General features: G+C 37.6%; 4 protein-coding genes across 7 annotated transcripts; 3 read left to right on the top strand and 1 right to left on the bottom strand.

The window, feature by feature from the left end:
- Window positions 1-347: 347 nt before the first annotated feature.
- On the top strand, window positions 348-6,923 carry LOC143723669 (potassium/sodium hyperpolarization-activated cyclic nucleotide-gated channel 1-like). Of its 2 annotated transcripts, XM_077216363.1 has the most exons (11): window positions 523-889; window positions 1,242-1,428; window positions 1,505-1,609; window positions 1,700-1,837; window positions 1,995-2,156; window positions 4,446-4,539; window positions 4,655-4,782; window positions 4,869-5,015; window positions 5,136-5,373; window positions 5,531-5,704; window positions 6,788-6,923. In XM_077216363.1, exons 1-10 carry the CDS (start codon window positions 708-710, stop codon window positions 5,698-5,700), a joined length of 1,551 nt encoding a protein of 516 aa, XP_077072478.1. In that variant the 5' UTR covers window positions 523-707; the 3' UTR covers window positions 5,701-5,704; window positions 6,788-6,923. The 2 variants fall into 2 exon arrangements, with proteins under 2 accessions (XP_077072477.1, XP_077072478.1); XM_077216362.1 differs by lacking the exon at window positions 6,788-6,923 and having other exon boundaries at window positions 348-889; window positions 5,531-6,249.
- Window positions 6,924-8,874: 1,951 nt separating this feature from the next.
- ska3 (spindle and kinetochore associated complex subunit 3) lies at window positions 8,875-13,375 on the top strand. Of its 3 annotated transcripts, none has more exons than XM_077217079.1 (10): window positions 8,875-8,928; window positions 9,259-9,380; window positions 9,469-9,530; window positions 9,615-9,786; window positions 9,963-10,386; window positions 11,339-11,391; window positions 12,183-12,373; window positions 12,528-12,719; window positions 12,855-13,061; window positions 13,173-13,375. In XM_077217079.1, the coding sequence occupies exons 2-10, from the start codon at window positions 9,272-9,274 to the stop codon at window positions 13,194-13,196; spliced, it is 1,434 nt and encodes a 477-aa protein (XP_077073194.1). In that variant the 5' UTR covers window positions 8,875-8,928; window positions 9,259-9,271; the 3' UTR covers window positions 13,197-13,375. The 3 variants fall into 3 exon arrangements, with proteins under 3 accessions (XP_077073194.1, XP_077073195.1, XP_077073197.1); XM_077217080.1 differs by having other exon boundaries at window positions 8,900-8,985; XM_077217082.1 differs by lacking the exon at window positions 8,875-8,928 and adding an exon at window positions 9,103-9,161.
- Window positions 13,376-13,796: 421 nt separating this feature from the next.
- sap18 (Sin3A-associated protein) lies at window positions 13,797-15,227 on the bottom strand. Its single transcript, XM_077217083.1, has 4 exons — window positions 15,061-15,227; window positions 14,557-14,666; window positions 14,360-14,482; window positions 13,797-14,271 (listed from the first exon to the last, which is right to left on the bottom strand). The coding sequence occupies exons 1-4, from the start codon at window positions 15,130-15,132 to the stop codon at window positions 14,115-14,117; spliced, it is 462 nt and encodes a 153-aa protein (XP_077073198.1). The 5' UTR covers window positions 15,133-15,227; the 3' UTR covers window positions 13,797-14,114.
- A 56-nt stretch (window positions 15,228-15,283) lies between these two features.
- Window positions 15,284-18,290, top strand: LOC143724040 (uncharacterized). Its single transcript, XM_077217078.1, has 2 exons — window positions 15,284-15,566; window positions 15,925-18,290. The coding sequence occupies exons 1-2, from the start codon at window positions 15,389-15,391 to the stop codon at window positions 17,262-17,264; spliced, it is 1,518 nt and encodes a 505-aa protein (XP_077073193.1). The 5' UTR covers window positions 15,284-15,388; the 3' UTR covers window positions 17,265-18,290.
- The last annotated feature ends 44 nt before the right edge of the window (window positions 18,291-18,334 follow it).

Genomic DNA, 18,334 nt, shown 5'->3' on the forward strand with positions numbered 1-18,334 from the left:
ATTAATCTCTGATTTCTCATAAAGCGTAAATGTCTGCAAAAAAAGAAAAAAATGATAAACCTGTATTCTGTCTCTTTTTGGAATTGCAAAATTCTCTTTGCACTTTAAAAAAAAGAAGATAAACCTGTATTCCGTCTCTTTTTGGAATTGCAACATTCTCTGTGCACTTTTATGTGCTCATTAGAAAGAATCTCTTTGTGATATCAGTACAGTCATTTACACACAAAAAGAGTGTAAGTAATTCGATCTCTTCCCATTGTCCGGTTCTTTCAGAACCATCTGTCTGGTTCAGATGACAATAGCCTACTTGTGATATTCAAAACCACCTTGTGTCAAAGAACCGCCCCACAGTCCAGATGAGCTGAGCTGATGTGAGCGCGAGGCAGAGATACTGAATAGTTGATGAGACAATAGTTAGTTTGACAGGGTTGGAAGAATGGAAAGTCTGGAACTTATCTCCTTCTACATTCTGGATTTAGCCAGAAAAACTGTGATGGAAAATTACTCTCTGACTGTGCATGTGCGTGCGTGAGAGAGAGAAAGAAAGAAAGAAACAAAGAAAGAAAGGGAGCGAGCTTGAAGGCGAAGAAGAAAAGTGGATAATATGGTCAGCATAAAAGAAAGTCCAGAAATAAAGTTGTCACAGAGGCTCGGTGAGAGATGTTAGAGGAGCTTCGGTAATTACGGTGCTTAGTCAGGGTCTGAAAATGCAGCGTTTCGCACCTGAGAATCACAGGCGCTTCAGATGGAACGGGTGGAAAAACCTATTGCTGCCTCAGTTGAACAGACGCTCGCTGTATGTCTACGGCAGTGAGGTGGCCGTGGAGAAGGAGCGCAATAGACAGAAAGAGGGAGACGTGATCGTCATCCATCCCTTCAGTCGTATAAGGTAATGTGCACGTACCATTTTTGGTTCCCCAGAGAACCTTTCAGTGAACACTTCACAAAGGAACCATTTTTCTTAGTGTGAAGAACATTTTAGTGATTTAAATAACCTTTATGAAGAACATTTTGTGGCATGAAAAGATTACATGTATGTTTAAGGTTCTTCATTTAACCATCGATGCCAATAATAAACCTTTAATACACCGAAGTTTATGTGTTTAATGGGCTAATAAATATTTAATAACATAAAATATACTGAGTTTTGAAAAGGTAAAACCACATGAAATTTCATGCACACAAAAAATGCCATGCAGCTCTTTTAAGAAAAAATGTATCTTTTTTTCTTATTTATACAGGAGTTACTACATCATGTGTATGGTGGCCATAACATTTCTGAATCTAATTGGGATCCCAATGGAGATTGCCTTTCTAGATGGGAACAGTGGAGTAGGTTGGGAGGGTTTTAATGTGTTCTCGGACACTCTATTCCTGATTGACGTTGGGCTTAACTTTCGCATGGGGATCATTAATGAGGACAGCGATGTAAGGATTAGTCCTAGACTTTACAAATTTCACATTGCTTAAACGTATCCAATGAATCATTCTGTACGTTACACAGGGAGCCATTCTGGATTTGAAAAGCATTCGACAACGGTATCTAAAGAGCTGGTTTATACCTGATATGGTGGCAGCATTTCCAGTTGGTTATATCCTACTTATTGCGGTAATGTGTCTTTTTCTACAATCCTTTGACTGTATTGAAATTACATCGCTTCAATTGGAAAACTTGTGTCTTTTGCCCTTTTCATGATAGGATCTACAATACCATGGGGACTCTCCCTCATCCAGAGCCAGCAAAATGATGCGCATCTTGATGTTTGTGAGAATCCTCAGTCTTGTCCGCCTGCTGCGTGTGTCAAGGCTAGTTAGGTTTTTCAATGAGGTGGAGAGAGTAAGTAATGAATAGCTTGAACATGTGAAACTGATCTCATCTGAACAAAACTGAATTGTTTATAGTGTACATGTAAAAAGGAAGTCATCATTCAGAAAGTGTTTTTTATTTCTTTATATAATGCCTTTGATTTTTATATTGAATCTCTACCCCATAGGTTTCAAATGCCAACTTGGAAGTGATGAGGGTATTCCTAAGAATCTTGTCATTATTTATGATGATATTCCTGCTGTGCCACTGGAATGGCTGTATTCAGTATTTCGTACCTATGCTTGAGGAATTTCCCTCAGACTGCTGGGTTAGAAGAGAGAATCTAATGGTATGTATCTTATAGCCCCTTTCACACAGAGATTCTGGAATATACACGGATAATCATTTGATTTTGGTTCATTCACACTGCCAGTGACTTTCCGGAATCTGTGAGTGCGTGCTCACACGTAACGTCAGGTTGTGATAACTCCTGTCAGATGTCAGTTCTGCTGATAACTCCTCTTCGTCATTTCTACAAGAAGACGAGTCCATACTCCCCAGTAGCGCCACTGGGTTTGCCGAGTGGCTCATTCCACAAATGCTGTAGCATTGGTTGTAGAAAGGCCAGTGTGATCATCACTACGACACACCCCTTACGGCATTGGGCCTGGCTTTTGTTCACACAGGGCGTGTTCTGGGACTGATCCCGGAAATGTTACTAGGTCCCGGCATTAATCCTGGGACGTGTTTGTGTTCACACAGAAGGCACTCTAGCAATTTTACGGGAATTACCCAGGAATTTCACAATGCAAGAGGCTTATCTGATACAGCATATTCACATAAACGTTTTCCCATAGTTATGAAAATATAATTGAATTTGAAAATGTAACTTACAAGCCCTGGAAAAGTCATGGAAATTAATAATATTTTATAGTCATGAAAATTTTAATTGTGAAATATATAATAAAAAAATCTAGATATGTTCTAGAAAGTATTTCAACGTTTCCAGTTTTTAATGGTTTTTAAACATTATTGGTAATGTTGCTGCAATTAGTTATAACAACTTAAAATTAGTTGAGATTACTTAAATTTCCAACTTAACTTAACTAAGATAACGTTAAATAAACTTTACATTTTAAATGGTTAGTTCACCGAAAAATGAAAATTCTGTCAGTAATTACTCACCCTCATGTTGTTCCAACCCCGTAAGACTTTCCTTCATCTCCAGAACACAAATTAAGATATTTTGATGAAATCAGAGAGCTGTCTCACTCCTTCATAGGCTTCTAGGCAATTTATTTCTGCCGGTTAAGAAAAGTTAGTATAGACATTGTTAAAATAGTCCAAGTGACTACAGTAGCTCAACGATAAGTTTATCAAGTGACGAGAATACTTTTTGTGCGCAAAACCCCCCAAAAATAACGACTTTATTCAACTATTATATTCCTCTGTCTGGGCCTCTGATGTGAGTTCACGTGAGCGTCACGACACATGCACGAGAACTGAGAAGATGACGCTCACGATCATTTGATGGGAAAGTGTGAAAGGTAAGCCATTCATTTTGCGGCATTGGTAAGGCACTTTTAAGTTTTTTCGGTAGTTTCTCGCGATTCGGACATCCAGGAAATGCACACTTTAGAACCATTTTAAACACTACATCAAGACCCATCGGCGCCATCTTCTCAGTTCTCGTGCATGTGTCGTGACGCTCACGTGAACTCACGTCAGAAGCTCACACAGAAGAAAATGAATAGTTGAATAAAGTCGTTATTTTTGGTTTTTTTGCCCACAAAAAGTATTCTCATCACTTGCTAACCTTAAGGTTGAGCCACTGTAGTCTCTTTTACCATTTTAACAATGTCTTTACTAACTTTTCTGGGCCGGCAGATGCAATTACCTAGCAGCCTATGAAGAAGTGAGCCAGCTCTCAGATTTCATCAAAAATAACTTAATTTGTGTTCCGAAGATGAACGAAAGTCTTAAGGTGTTGAAACAACATGAGGGTGAGTGATTACACAAACACATACTTTTTTATGTTGAAACAACACAATATTTCTTATTCTTATGTTGAATTTTAAGTAGTGATGAATAATCACAGCAATATTTTTTACAGTGTACATTATCCTGCGTTTTATATGGCTATTGCAAACCAAATGCATACCAAATGCATAAATGTGTCAATTTTGAAATATTGATTTGTGTTGAAATTATATTATAATCTTACCTCTTTAAAGCTGAATGCTGCAACAATATTACAGTAATATTATTAGTGAGATCATCGATAAGTGAGTTTGTGCTCTGATACACTAAAAAATAAAAGTTTCAAAGTTGGGTTTTCACAGCGATACCATAGAAGAACCATTTTTGGTTCCCCAACAAACCTTTCAGTGAACAGTTCTTAAAAGAACCTTTATAATGTGAAGAACATTTTAAAAATCTAAAGAACCCTTTACCAATATAAAGAACCTTATGTGGAATGGAAGGCAAAACCAAAAGCATATTCTGTGATTGACCGATAAGAACAAGGTATTACAGAGAGCCATACGGTGCATGTGATATTATTTTAGAGCTGTTTTGTGGTTTTAGTGGATAGAATGAATGCATTAATGTCAACTTTTTGTTTTGTGTTATTTGTCAGAATGCCACAGTGGGAGAGAAATACTCCTTTGGAGTCTTTCGGGCCCTCTCTCATATGACTGCAATATCATATGGTTCCTCTGATACACCCACAAGCAAGGAGTATACTTTTGATCAGCCGATTTAGCAATACGCTAATTTTATCATTCAACAATCACAATGCAAAATTGATACTTCTTTTAATGCCTGAAGTTTTGTTTTTTTTTTTAGATGAAGTTGAGCTGTGGATTGTCATGACTAGCATTGTGTCTGGAGCCATCATGTACACAGTGATGGTTGCCAACACTGCTGCGATGATGTCTGATGTGGACATAACAGCAAGAGCGTACAAGAACAAGGTGCAAGAAAAAAAAAAACCTTGATAGAGCAATAAATTAAATGGTTATCATGTATGACATTTTCTTATTTGCTTGTTTTTACATAGATAAACCATCTGGAAGATTATATGACTTTCATGAAGCTTCCAAAAGCGCTTCGTATGCGCATCAACAACTACTATCAGGCTCGCTATGGAGGGAAATGGTATGATGAGAAGGATGTCCTGAAGTGGGTGTCCTCATCTCTCAGAGAGGTGCTGCTCACTGTTGGAATTAATACTCATATAAGTGATTACTTAAAAGAAGCTTGCTTATGTTATTAATAGAAAAACAGGGTCTTTATAATTTAATGATGATTTCGTTGGTTTTATTAGGAAATTCTGCTGACCATGTGCTCGGACCATGTGAGAAAAGTTCCCATTTTCCGGAACCGTGACGTAAACTTCATCAATGCCATTCTTCTGGAACTGCTGTATGAGGTCTTCCAGGCGGGTGACATCATCATCCAGCAGAATGCTCCTGGTGACCGCATGTTCTTCATCGAGCACGGGCAGGTCCTTGTGGAGAATGAGTTTTTCCAGAGGGAACTGTGTGATGGAGACTACTTTGGAGGTTTGACTGGAAATATATAAATCTTTGCTTTGTCAATGCAATATCTGTTGAGATGATGTACTGTATTCTGTGTTGTAATATAGTCAATGTCTTGAAACAGACTCATTGGTAAGTTGTTAATTTTAAAGTTAAATAATTTCTGTCCTTGCCTTTCCAGACTCATGTCTCCTAACAAGAGGAAGGCGTTTGGACACAGTTCAAGCCCTGACTATCTGTCAGCTCTTTTCCTTGTCAGTGGACACCTTTCATTGTGTTCTGGAGGACTATCCAGACATCAAGAGAGACCTGGAGGCATCTCAACAGGATAAAGACATTTTGTTATGTTGAGAAAGTAAGTTAGTGCTGTTAATGACACACTTGAGAGCACAAGTAACTTGTAGCTGATTTAACAGATGCTGGTAAAATGGGATAAGATGACCCCCCAGCCCACCTAGATTTTTCCTCCTGACCATAGATGACATAAAATCTCATCTCAGGACATTTGATGAATGGATATGCTATTTATAATTTTGTCATTTCATCTACTTATTAACATATGTGAGATTTAGTCAGACGAAACAGTTTTGAGGTTCATAGATCTAATTTTGTGTCTCTGGAAAATAGTGATGTATGACATTTTATTATGTTGAATATCAAAGTTTTTTTTGTGTCTATTTGTTAATGAGGGGTTTGTGGACACGTCAATGTTTTTGGATTCCTGGGGTAAAAGCTATAGATTTTATTTTGAAGTAAAAAGATAAAATTAGACCATTGAGATATGATGAAATAATAGATGATTCAATTAAAATATGGGCGATTAAAAATGTAAATTTTTATATGGCTGTACATAAGTCATAGAATAATTTTACCTTTCCGATAAATCTATTTTTACTGGGATTCTGTTTGGTCTGTCATTGGTTATTCAATTATTATCAACTAATTTGTCCACCAAAAAATAATCTAAATAGAATAGTTGATTTAGTATTTTACAATAATTACACTTTAGATATGTAAATATATCAGCTCTATATAAATAAATATGAATTAAAAAGTAATTTATTAATTTATATAAGTAATGGTTCTTACTCCAGTAACATTTCATCTCTCGATTTTGACCGTCTTACCCCTCTTTTAATATTTTACATTTTGTGCTATTACAACTAAATTAGGAAATTTTTCTATTTATTTCCTATAATAATATAATCCTATAATACCGTTTAAAAGGAAATCCACATTGTTCTTAAGGGGGCATCTTCCCACATATATACATATAGGCCTACTAAGTTTGGGGTCGGGAAGATTTGTTAGTGTTTATGTAATGTTCCAGTCTTCAATGTTACATGATACTTGATACATGATACCTGCAGCTTCATCAGCAAATGTGCCAGATAAAGCTTTGCTGTACTTATTGGATCCTCTCTCTGTATCGGCATAGATTTCTGGGTGTGGTTTGTGAATATTCTATTCCGGACAAGCGGTTTGGAAAATAGGCTTTGTCCAGCGAATAAGGTGTAACTCAGCATCACGCAACCACACTGGAATGCAGTTCCTCTGAGAATACTGGATGATATTTGACTGTTTGAAGGCCTCCTTCTCCAGCTCAGCTCCTCCCTCCTGGCTTCTGCTGCCATAGACTACCACTTTCCAAGTGCCCACAGCAGGATCCACCATAACAGCTCGGCATAACCAGTCACAATTTCACTCTAATGTTTCTTTGTGGATCTCTGCAAGTGGATCTTTGGTACTTGCTCTTCTAGTACGCTTCTGCTTCTCGCCACCGCCAGGATCTGCCTCTTTAAGTCTTCCTCAGCCTGTTCTCTGAGGTATCCAGAACAGCGCCCACCGGTGACCTTCATTTCAGTCAGATTAGCTTTCAGCTATTAATGTAGTACACTCAGCTTATTTTTACGTTTAAATGTCCCATAAAAGTCAGCAGATTTTTCACAAAAACCAGCGCAGATAATGCACAAATTTGGTCAGGGCCTAGAAATAATCCACCATATTTTACATTTAATATATATCTATCTATATCTATATCTATCTATATCTATCTATCTATCTATCTATCTATCTATCTATCTATCTATCTATCTATCTATCTATCTATCTATATATATCTATCTATCTATATATATATATATATATATATATATATATATATATATGTATATATATATATATATATATATATATATATATATATATAGTTAAAAATTACATAAAATTATCCTAAAAGGAGAAAATAGCTGAATCTTTTTTAAAAGCCTTTTTTATGGTCAGATCTTTATAAAAGTTTCATTTTAAAAATACGTAGTCTAAACAGGGAACTCTGTCATTACATGTTTTTTCTTATTTTTTTTTCTTATTTTTTTTTAAAGATCACATTATATTTTTACTTCTCTCAATACAGAAGAAAATGCACTTTTCCTTATTTTCAAGGGTAGTATGCTACCATGTTTAAATCAGGCCCATAAATCCACAAAGACAGCAGTTTGATAACAGTTAGTCCCCCCTGGCTGTCCATGAGTTAATGCATTCAAATCTCTGTGGGCATTCAAAGAGAACGTTTCATTAGTCACTATGTATTAAAGTTACTCACACAGATATAGAGGAACAAGTATTAAAGTTTAGAAGTCTCGCTTCTGTCAAGGAAATATAAAGCATGAATTAATAAAGAACATAAAGACTTTTTAAAACTTGAATTAGTTGTCCCTGAGTTTTTTCCACATCAAAATGATTTAGAATGCAATCAATACATTTTACATATTGTGTAGATGTTCAATTATTTAATTTGTCCTCTATTTATTACAAGTGCTTTTTAAATAAATGGAAAGATTCAGTTCATTTAGTAATTATAATCCAGATGAACAGTACATGTAATGTAAAAGAATGAGGTGTCCAGAAATTAAACGAAGCATAGAACACTGAGAAGATATACTGTCATGCCTATTGTGTTAATGTAGGGGGGGATAAAGGTGCTGAAGCTCCTGTATTTGAAGTCTGGGGCACATTAAAAGGATGAATGAAACTAAACGGTTTGTGCGTCCAGTGTTAACCGAGGATTAGGTCATTGGTTACACAATAATATATCAAAAATCATAAATCTGTAGACAAAAAGCAATTATTAGCTTAAATTAAAACTGTGAATTTGTTTGTTTTTGGGAACTATATTTTCAATTAAGTTTATAGAAACATAAAGGTATGTGGATCAACAGTGATCTGTTAACCACACTGGCAAAAATAAATATGCTGACCAGACAGTTGAAGGGACCCAGTGACTTCCATAGTAGGAAAAGAATACTGAGGTCAATGGGTGCCTTCAACTATCTGATTACCCGCTTTCTTCAAAATATCTTCTTTTGTTTTCTACAGAACAAAGAAACTCATCCAGATTTGGAACAACTTGAGGGTGAGAGTGAGACAAAGTAATGACAAAATTTTGAATGACTGCAACCCATCACTGGGTGGCAGTAATGAGTCTCCCTGTGTTTGGCTGTGCGTCAAGTATTAGTCTAACGAGTCAGTCAGTCAAAACGAACCCGGATGTGCCGCGAAATTTGAAACAACAGTTCAGGGGTATTTTTATATGTTGCTTCTGGATCTAATTCATACAACTACAGTACTTCTGTTAAGGTATTATTCGTTGTCGGTTCCCGTGTGTTTCTTAAATGAATGTGCTCAAGTCAGTTAGCGTCCTTGTGTTTTGTTAACTTAACGTAACTTGTTATTGTAGCTACACTTTCCACATTAGCCGTTCAATTCCAAACAGTTAACGTACATTTTATTGTTTATGCAGAAAAGAACCACCGGTATTTTTATGTTAATGATTTAAATATAATTCTATTATTTGATTTTTTTTAAATATTCAAATTTCTTTTTATTACTAGTTATTAATTGTCATTTCAGTTTGACATAAAGCATGAATCCTTCAGAGCGTTTCTTTGCAAAGCTTCGGAAACTGACTGTTTATCTGGAGACTGAAAGCAACAATCTCCTGCATACAAGTCAGAACCTCAAAGACGACGATGGTAAATTGGCAGTACATGTTTTATAGTTAGTAATAAAATGATCGGGTCATAATTTTGCATCCATTGACTGTGGTCTGTGGTTGTTCAGAGGATGAAGAGAATGGGGCTCAAGCACTGTATCAGCTGCACTCTGAAGTCAGGACACTGAAGGTATGTATGTGTATGCTCACTTATGGTCCATGATTTCAGTGTATTTTTAAATATGGGCTAAATTTGTCACGAAATCATATGCAGCGGCAAGTTCAAGATCAGGTTGCTACTCATGATTCAACAAGTACTGAGCTGAGGAGCTTCATCAGAAGATGCTTGGTGCTGAAGCAGAGGACCACAGAAGACATAGACAGGCTAATGAAACACTATGAGAAATATGGCTACAGACCACGAATAGCAAGACTGGGGTGTATAGGTAAATGTTTATCACATCTGAGAATGTTAACATCCCAGTGCTGCCTTTGGTTGGATTTTATAGCAAGTATCTCTTTTTAATGATTAAAATATATATATATATATTTTTTTGGTTTGCAGTTTAGGCTTTGCTACAATTCATGTGTATGTCAATGGAAATGTTGCTCATTTTTCTAGAGATTAACGGTACAAAGGAGCAAGCAGAAAAAGATGTAGCACAGGAAGATGAAGGAATGAGACAAGGGGTTTGTGAAGATGCTCAGCAGTCAGATACGCCTGAAAAGGTGCCAGCACCCGTTGACCAGCTGCGGACCCCAAAGCTCTCTGATTTTGGTCTGTCTGCACTTCAATTCCAAAGAGTGCTTGGTGAAGCAGAGCAGTCTCTCAGTGCTGCTCCTGTCCCAGCTGTGGCTCTGTCACCACCACCATTTGTCATGAACATGCATCCCGCACAGCCAAAGACACCCAAGTGCTCTCTGCGTATGGAGGAAGATGCTCCGACCCCGAGACTAGAGGACTTCGGCATCTCTGAGTATACCATGTGCTGGAACAATGATTTTACCATGGATTTGTTCAACAAGAAACCACCAAATACATGCAGGTATGCTGCTTACTGTGTCTGGTTGTGAATGCAAAATTACTAGCATGTTTGTCTTCTGAAAAGACTAAATATGCAACTTTGAAAATGTGCTTCAAATTTTAAAGTCACAAAATTCAGCTTCATGGGTAGATTTAATGCTGTCTAAGTTGAATTTACATCTTTAGGAGTAAGACAGTTGCTAGGATCTTTACAACCTTACGACACTTTGCAAAAAATTTTGAAAGTAAAAAATGATAATGATTCAAGTGAAAAATCATTACAGTGATTGTGTGTGACAATCTAATGGATCTCTGCGTATTTCTGTGCCAGCTGTTACACATACGTTGTATATACACAATATACACTATTTTTTATGATTTTGAAAGAAATCTCTGTAATTATTTGAAGGTGTCCCTGTTACTGTAATTTTACATTTAAGTAGTGAGTAATATTAAGTAACTACATGTCCTTACTATAAGGTTAGGTTTAGTTGCATGTAATTATGCATAATTATCAAAGACACTGTAAAATAAAGTGTTACTGAATGCTAACCGAGGGTGCATTTTATTAAAAATACAGTAAAATAACTGTTTTCTATATCAATATATTTTAAAATGCAATTCATTCATGTGATCAAAGCTGAATTTTCAGCATCATTACTCCAGTCTTTAGTGTCACATGATCATATTCTAATGTGCTGATTTTGTCCTCAAGAAACATTTATTATGCTTAATATGTTTGTGGATTTTTTCAGGATTCTTTGATGAACAGAAGGTCCAAAAGAACAACATTTTATATATATATATATATATATAGAGAGAGAGAGAGAGAGAAATATTTTGTAACACAATAAATGTTTATTGCAACTTTTGGTCAATTTAATGTGCCTTTGTTGAAAAAGTTTTTTTATTTTTTATTTTACTGCTGCCAAATTTTGAATAGTAGTGATATGTGTGTTTTGTGTCTTTCACAGTGAAAAAACTCTGTCCACCCTGTCTTCTGTGCCTAACAAAGGTGTCGCCAATGGTAAATCATTTAGACATTTTTTTATTTTTTATATTAAGATTAGTAGTTGACCTATATGGTTGTTTGAATAATAGATTCCTTAACTATTACATTTGGGCCCGGTTTTACAGACAGGGTTTAGATTAAGCCTTAGTTCAATTAGGACATTTAAGTAGCTTTTATAAACGTCTTAGAAAAAAAAAAACATTACTGGTGCGCACCTTGAGACAAAACAATGGCACTGATATGTTTTAAGACATGTCATATTTTAAAATATATCAGTGCAAGTTTATTTCATTTAAGATGGCTCAAACATGCAGACTAGCCTTAAAGGTACTCTAAGCGCGTTTTTTAGTCCAAAACATTTTTTGTCACATAGAGCAAACATCTACTCACTATCCGCTAGCTGCCTGTCCCCTGAACACACTGTAAAAAAACGCGGTCTTCTGCAGACACCCCAGACTCCACAAACGGCAACAAAAACAAACTGGGCTAACCCGCACCACAAAACATAACAATTGTTCCAGCCAACAACAGACAAGAAGGATTTGGGGGTGGGGTTTGGGGGGGCTAGTGCGCGGATGAGGAGGAGGGAGGGTCTAGCTAGCCTCCGTTTTGTTTGACAATACTTCGAACGTCAACAAAAAGTGACTTCACCCGACATCGCTTAGAGCACCTTGTCTGTGAAACCGGGCATTGGTCTCTGAAATCCTGAATATGTGGGTACTTTCACTGTTTACAAAATAAGCTGGCTCTATGTATTCACTCTATAGTTTCTTATTGATTTGCATGTTTGTGTTTAAATATTTCAGAGAGTCTAGAATCCCCAGAGCCTCCTGTGTTTTACACCCCAGGATTTAAGATTGAGAAGCACCGGATTCCGTCCTCTCCACCACTGGAAGAAAAAAATGATCTCAATTCTCCTCCTCGCCCTAATAACTGTCCTTCTACCCCAGAGCTCCCTGCATTTGAAACACCTTTTGTGAGCAAGCTAATAAAAAAGGTGTGATGTCTGACGTGCCCCTTAACTCAAAACCTTTGTTACTGATGTGTAAATCTGCCAAAAGAGACTTTTATTACATTAAACCCTGATCACATATTATGCCTGTCAAAATGCGTAAGGGTTTCACTTATTCACTGCAATTACTTTTTTACAGGACGATAAGCAGGAAGAAAGTGAGAGGCACAGGGGATCACAGAAGGACAGCTTTCACCTACCAGATCTCTCAAACACCAACAGAGCTCCTCGGTTTGATTCTTCAGAGATGCCAAAGGTGCTACGTTACGAGGATGAGGCGATGCCAGAGATGCCGTCCCTGCAGTCAGTTTTTGGGAGTTCTCTTACTTTTGTAAGCAATCATGTTTTAAATATATTTTAATCATTTTACCCTAGATTTCATGCTTAACCTTATTAATGTATTGGGGTTTATAGTTTCATTTATTGAGATGCAGATAATGCTTTCCCTTCCATCAACTTTGAACAGAAAAATGCATCTGGTGAAAGTCTCTCTGGGATGAAGATGGGGGCAGGTAATGTGTTAGAGATGAAGCAATCCCCTGTCCCAAGGCCTGAAGATGGCTTCAGTCAGGATTGGTGCCTTGCAACTCCAAAAGTCAGAGTGAAGTTTCCCACAGAGCCATGCACACCAGAGATGCCAGATATAAGTGCCGTCACTCAGGATATCTTAAAAGTGAGCCACTTCTACCTTGTACTGCTGAAATGGCTATTGCAAATTGGACTTTTGTCAAAGAAAACATTTCAAATATGGTTGTTAATTTTTATTTTCCTCTCATTCTTTTAGCTTGTGGCTCAGTGCAAATCTTAAGCACTCACTTCTGGATCGGTGTTGCAGACCTTTAAGTCTAACTTTCAGAAAGAGGCACAAAGAGGAGAACAGCAGATTGCTTTCATAACACCAGGACTTTACTGACTTATTTTTTAAAAAGTGCAAAACACTTTAAGGAGTTTTTTTAAATAATACTTAATAAAGAGAATTTAAAATGATGGCATTGATGGTTATTCAAAAGGAACTAACTACATTGGAATGAGTTGGCACTTGTCAGAGAATTATATAAATAAATACAATTATCCAGGTCCTTATGTGCATTTCTGGTGAATGTGCAGAGTAATGTAAGTAACCCTTTCAGTAATGTGGGAAAACAGCTGTAGCACAAATTACCCATATTATCATCGGTTTATTACACTGTTTCCAGACTAGTTTGCAAATGAGGCAAGATGGACAAAATGCAGAAAAACCAAGCATTTGGCTCCATAATTTACAAATATTATGTAGGTCATTTTGTTGATGTTCAGCTTCATGTCTATGACAACCTTAAGCTAACAGGTTCATTTTGAAGTATTTTGTTCACACAATTATTTTCTTTTAATTAAAGTCAGTTTATAAATGTTTAGACCAGAGACAAGATACTGGGGACAAAATTTTATTCAACATTTTATGGGAATCATGGTAACAGGGCTAAAACTTAAAAGATAGACCTTGTATAAAACCCCATGAAAAACATGAAAAAATATCTATATAACTTCCAACCCCCAATATCTACCCAATCCTGCAGCTGGAGATGGACCTTCCTGCAGAGTTTAGTTATGACTTCACAAACAGATGAACAGAGTCTTCAGGGTTACCTGAAAAGCACAGGCAGGGATATAACAAAACTTTGTAGGAAGGCAGATTTCCAGAAAATCTCCCTCTATTTAAATGCAAGCAAGTCTTGTTTCAGGAGGTTCAGTAGGGTCTCATGCGTCCTTGGAGAGGTGGTGCACGGTTCGGCGGAGTGATCGCGATGTCAAGGTAATCTCCAATCTGAAAGCGCTGAGACTGAAGCGTCATGGAGTCATCTGCACCTTTGCGTCCCGAAACAGTATTGCCAATCTCTTTAACCCTACAACAAAAGCCAGCCAGGTTATTCAAAATTCACAATTACAAATCTAAACTGACCAAGCTACATATAATGCCCCTGTATACATTACCTGTAGATTTGTCGTTTAGGGTCTGGGTAAACAATGGCAAACCCAAAATGTGTGCCTTTCTTTCTAGCTTCTGGATAAACTTCCTTCACCAGGCTTGTCAGTTCTTTTAAAGTAGCATCCATCCTGTAACCAAAACAAAAAATCAGAATCATACAGTTTATTTAATAATAATAATAAAGTTTTATAATAAAACCTACCAGGTGTAAATCTGAAGCTCACTAGATGGTACATTCCCCCGGGCAAACTCGTCCATGCGATGGTGCCTTCCATTGTTGGTGGTGAACACTCTCAGAAGAAGTGGGCATGTCTGTGGGACAACAGACACATGCAGAAATGAATAACGGTCTCTCCCGAAACACAATCAACAGACGAGTATGTGCATTTATTCAATATTGATTCTAACAATATTTATGTTTGTGATTGTAGTACAGATGGAGTAAAATGCGTTTGTCACATCTTTAGTGTTCTATACTTGATATTATAATGTTATTTTATTGAATTCTATACACTTATATTATTACGGTACAATTTGTAGTATACTATGGTGCAACTAGACATTTCAGTATCATATCATTTAAGTATAATATGCTATATACGTAAAGTTTTACTATATAAATTTACACATTAGCTTAGCATGAAAGACGCGTCGTTTGTACACGAATTTTTGCGCAACTGACGAACAGAAACAACGAAAAACTAACCTTTTCTCTGTCCACTGGCTTTTCTGGCTCTTTTTTGATTTCCTCTTGTGTAACCCTCGATTCGACTGCCATTTTAATCCAATTTCTTTGGAAAATCACCGATGAATCGCTGTTCACAACGCCTGTTAGTAATGAGCGATCGCGGCGCAGTGAGATGATATCACCACAGCAGTGACTGGGAACACCAATCACAGCCAACCGATGACAACCAGTGAAATGACGACAGACACGCGTCGTCTACGCAACCCCCACCGCCATTTTGGGAGTCAGATTGTAAATATTACTAGTGACGAAAAGCAAATACGTCCACAAATTCGGTGGCCTTAATATGGTTCACACGTGCGTAGTGGCCGGGTGTCGGAACAGGAGGACTCCTGGGACCACATTATCCTTCTACAGGTTTCCACGGGACCCGGAGCGGAAGCAGCGCTGGATCGCTGCTGTGAATCGTGAAGGGTGGGTGCCAAACGAGGGCAGTAGACTCTGCAGCACTCACTTCATTTCAGGTAATTTAAATAGGATGTCATGGATATTGTATTATTTGTTTGTTTTTTTTGCAGGGATAATGCACATTGCTAGGGTGAATGTATATATTTCTGGTAGTGGGGAGATGTTTTTTATGTTTGCAACGCCCATGTCTGATGTAGATAACGGGGAATCATGTTAACTTTACCATTTTGATACACGTTGGGGTTGGATTAAATGAAACATTTGCACTATGTTTCTTAGGCTTTAACCCTCTGGCATTCCTCACTTAGGAATCACAACAGAAATGCTCTGTTCTAGGTTTATAGCACTACAGTATGTTTGCACTGTGATTAAAAAAATATATTATAGAAAATAAATGTATTGTTCCATTTACAGGAAAACAAGTGAAAAATCCTCGATCACCAGATTATGTTCCTTCGGTTTTCACTTCAGCACCACTGTCACCAAATACGAAAGAAGCAAGTGCCTGTGAAATGTATGATAAACAAGAGGCACAAGTGGAGGCCGCCAATGCTTTGCTCTTCCTGCAAGGACAAGGGCGTTTCTTGGAGGATCGTGGCCAGATCAGAAGTCAAGAAGAGCCAGAGAGTATTTCCTCTTCACTAAGTAGTTGTGATGAAGAGGATGATAAGACTGAAGACGGCATCGAAGAGGAAATCTCACTGACAAGTGTAAACCAAAGAGGAAGTCCAGTGCAAAGCATTCCCTCTGAATATGAGTCCAGTCTTGAGGCTCTTAAGAAAGAGAATATGGAGCTGAGGGAATCGATAGAAAAGATGTCTCTCACTGAGGCATCCTTCAAAAATGATCCAGAAAAGGTTCGGTTTTATACAGGATTGCCAAACTACTTTGTGTTCGAGACGGTGATGTTGCTTCTCGTGCCACACATGAAAGGGGACAAAAATGCAAAACTCACAAAATTCCAACAACTGCTCTTGACTCTCATGCGACTCAGGCTTGATCTTAGAAACCAAGACTTGGCCTATCGTTTTGGGGTCAAGGTTGCCACAGTGACTAAGACTGTACATCGGATTATTAATATAATGTTCACCACCCTCGTGCCCACTGCTGTTTTTTGGCCATCCAGAGTGGAGCTCAGAAAAAACCTACCTGCAGCTTTGCGTTGCACATACCCAGACTGTGCAGTGATCATTGACTGCTTTAGGGTGTCTCTGGAAAAAGCTATCTGTGTGGATGTAAACCAAGAGGTTGCATCTACAGCATTGACTTTTGCAGCTCAGTCCACGGTGAATGAGCTTAAATATGTGATAGGTGTTGCTCCTCAGGGTGTGGTCACGTTTGTCTCGAGGGGATCGCCGGGTCACGTCAGCGACAAGCATTTAGTCGAGGGTTCTGGCCTTCTCTGTAAGCTCCTTCCCGGTGATGTTGTTCTGGCCGAGCATGACTTTGACATTGGGGGCTTGGTAGGGGCTTGCAAAGCCGAACTCAAAATCACTAGTTGCAGTTACACTGAAAATAGTCAGAGTGGAGAAGATTTTTCACTGGTGGGTGCTCTTTCAGATAAAATGAATGTTCATAGGCATGTTGGGAATGTAATAGACATGGTCAAAAGAAGATATTGTATGTTGACCGGACCTGTGGAGAGTCCCTTTACGGTCATAGAACGCACTTCCAATGTGAGCACTTTTGATAAGATAGTGCAGGTTGCTTGTGCCTTGAATAATCTGTGTATTTCTGCTGCACCCCTGGAATGATTGCTCATGTTCACCACACTTTTTGCAAGAGCGACTTTTACCTGTACAATGGCTGAATGCACCTTTATTGTTTCCCCATTTTTACAGAAGATAATAGATTTTCTGCTGTTAAAAGAGGGATGAGAACATTTATGCAACCTAAGGACCAGTTTATACCAAACATATTCATCTGGCATAGTTCACTGAACAATTTTCTCTCTAGTCTTTTTTACTTGAGGAACTTCCTCAGTCTCTGAGCTAACTTTTGTTCATGCTTTGGTTTGATAGAGACATTCCATCCATAGCTTAACTTTAAGTTGCTGTTGTTGTGAGTGGAGATTGTATGCTGAGAATGTAAAATATTCAAGGCACCGAAGAAGGCGTCTCAGTCGTAGACAGTTATGTGTATTGTGACATCAGCTGCCCTTAGTTCCAGTGCCTTTGTCCATATGAGGCCTATACCATTTTTTTTTTTTGCTTCTGTACAGATACACTATATTTGTGCATTAATCCAGCAGTACTTTGGTCTTTTCCTTCTGATGATGCCTTGTATGCCTACCATGTAATGTGATTATGTAAGTACCACAAAATTACAGTTTAGTTGTTAGCATTGCTATAGGATCATTGTTGTTTTAAATCAACTCTAATAACATTTAGAATTATATATTCACTCTGAATATATACAATTGCACATGTTTCAGTACTGTACACTGGCAATCTCTTAATTGTGTGTGTGTGTGTGTGTGTGTGTGTGTGTGTGTGTGTGTGTGTGTGTGTGTGTGTGTGTGTGTGTGTGTGTGTGTGTGTGTGTGTGTGTGTGTGTGTGTGTGTGTGTGTGTGTGTGTGTGTGTGTGTGTGTGTGTGTGTGTGTGTGTGTGTTCGTTCCATTTATCTGTGTTATGGTTTGTGAAGACAATACTTGTGTTGAATGTTCCATTTTACTTATATGTTCTATGTGTAAAGTTCACCAACTGTAATCCTCAAAATCGAGCATCCTGTTGTATAACATATATGAAAATGTCTCCATAAAATTTTGAGTATTTGTAATTGGAACTGGTATTTTGTTACTCTTCAAGTCATAGTTCACCAAA

The sequence above is a fragment of the Siphateles boraxobius genome, unplaced genomic scaffold (assembly GCF_051911475.1).
Source record: "Siphateles boraxobius isolate OS27281-9 unplaced genomic scaffold, OSU_SipBor_1 7, whole genome shotgun sequence".
NCBI classification, from domain to species: Eukaryota; Metazoa; Chordata; class Actinopteri; order Cypriniformes; family Leuciscidae; genus Siphateles; species Siphateles boraxobius.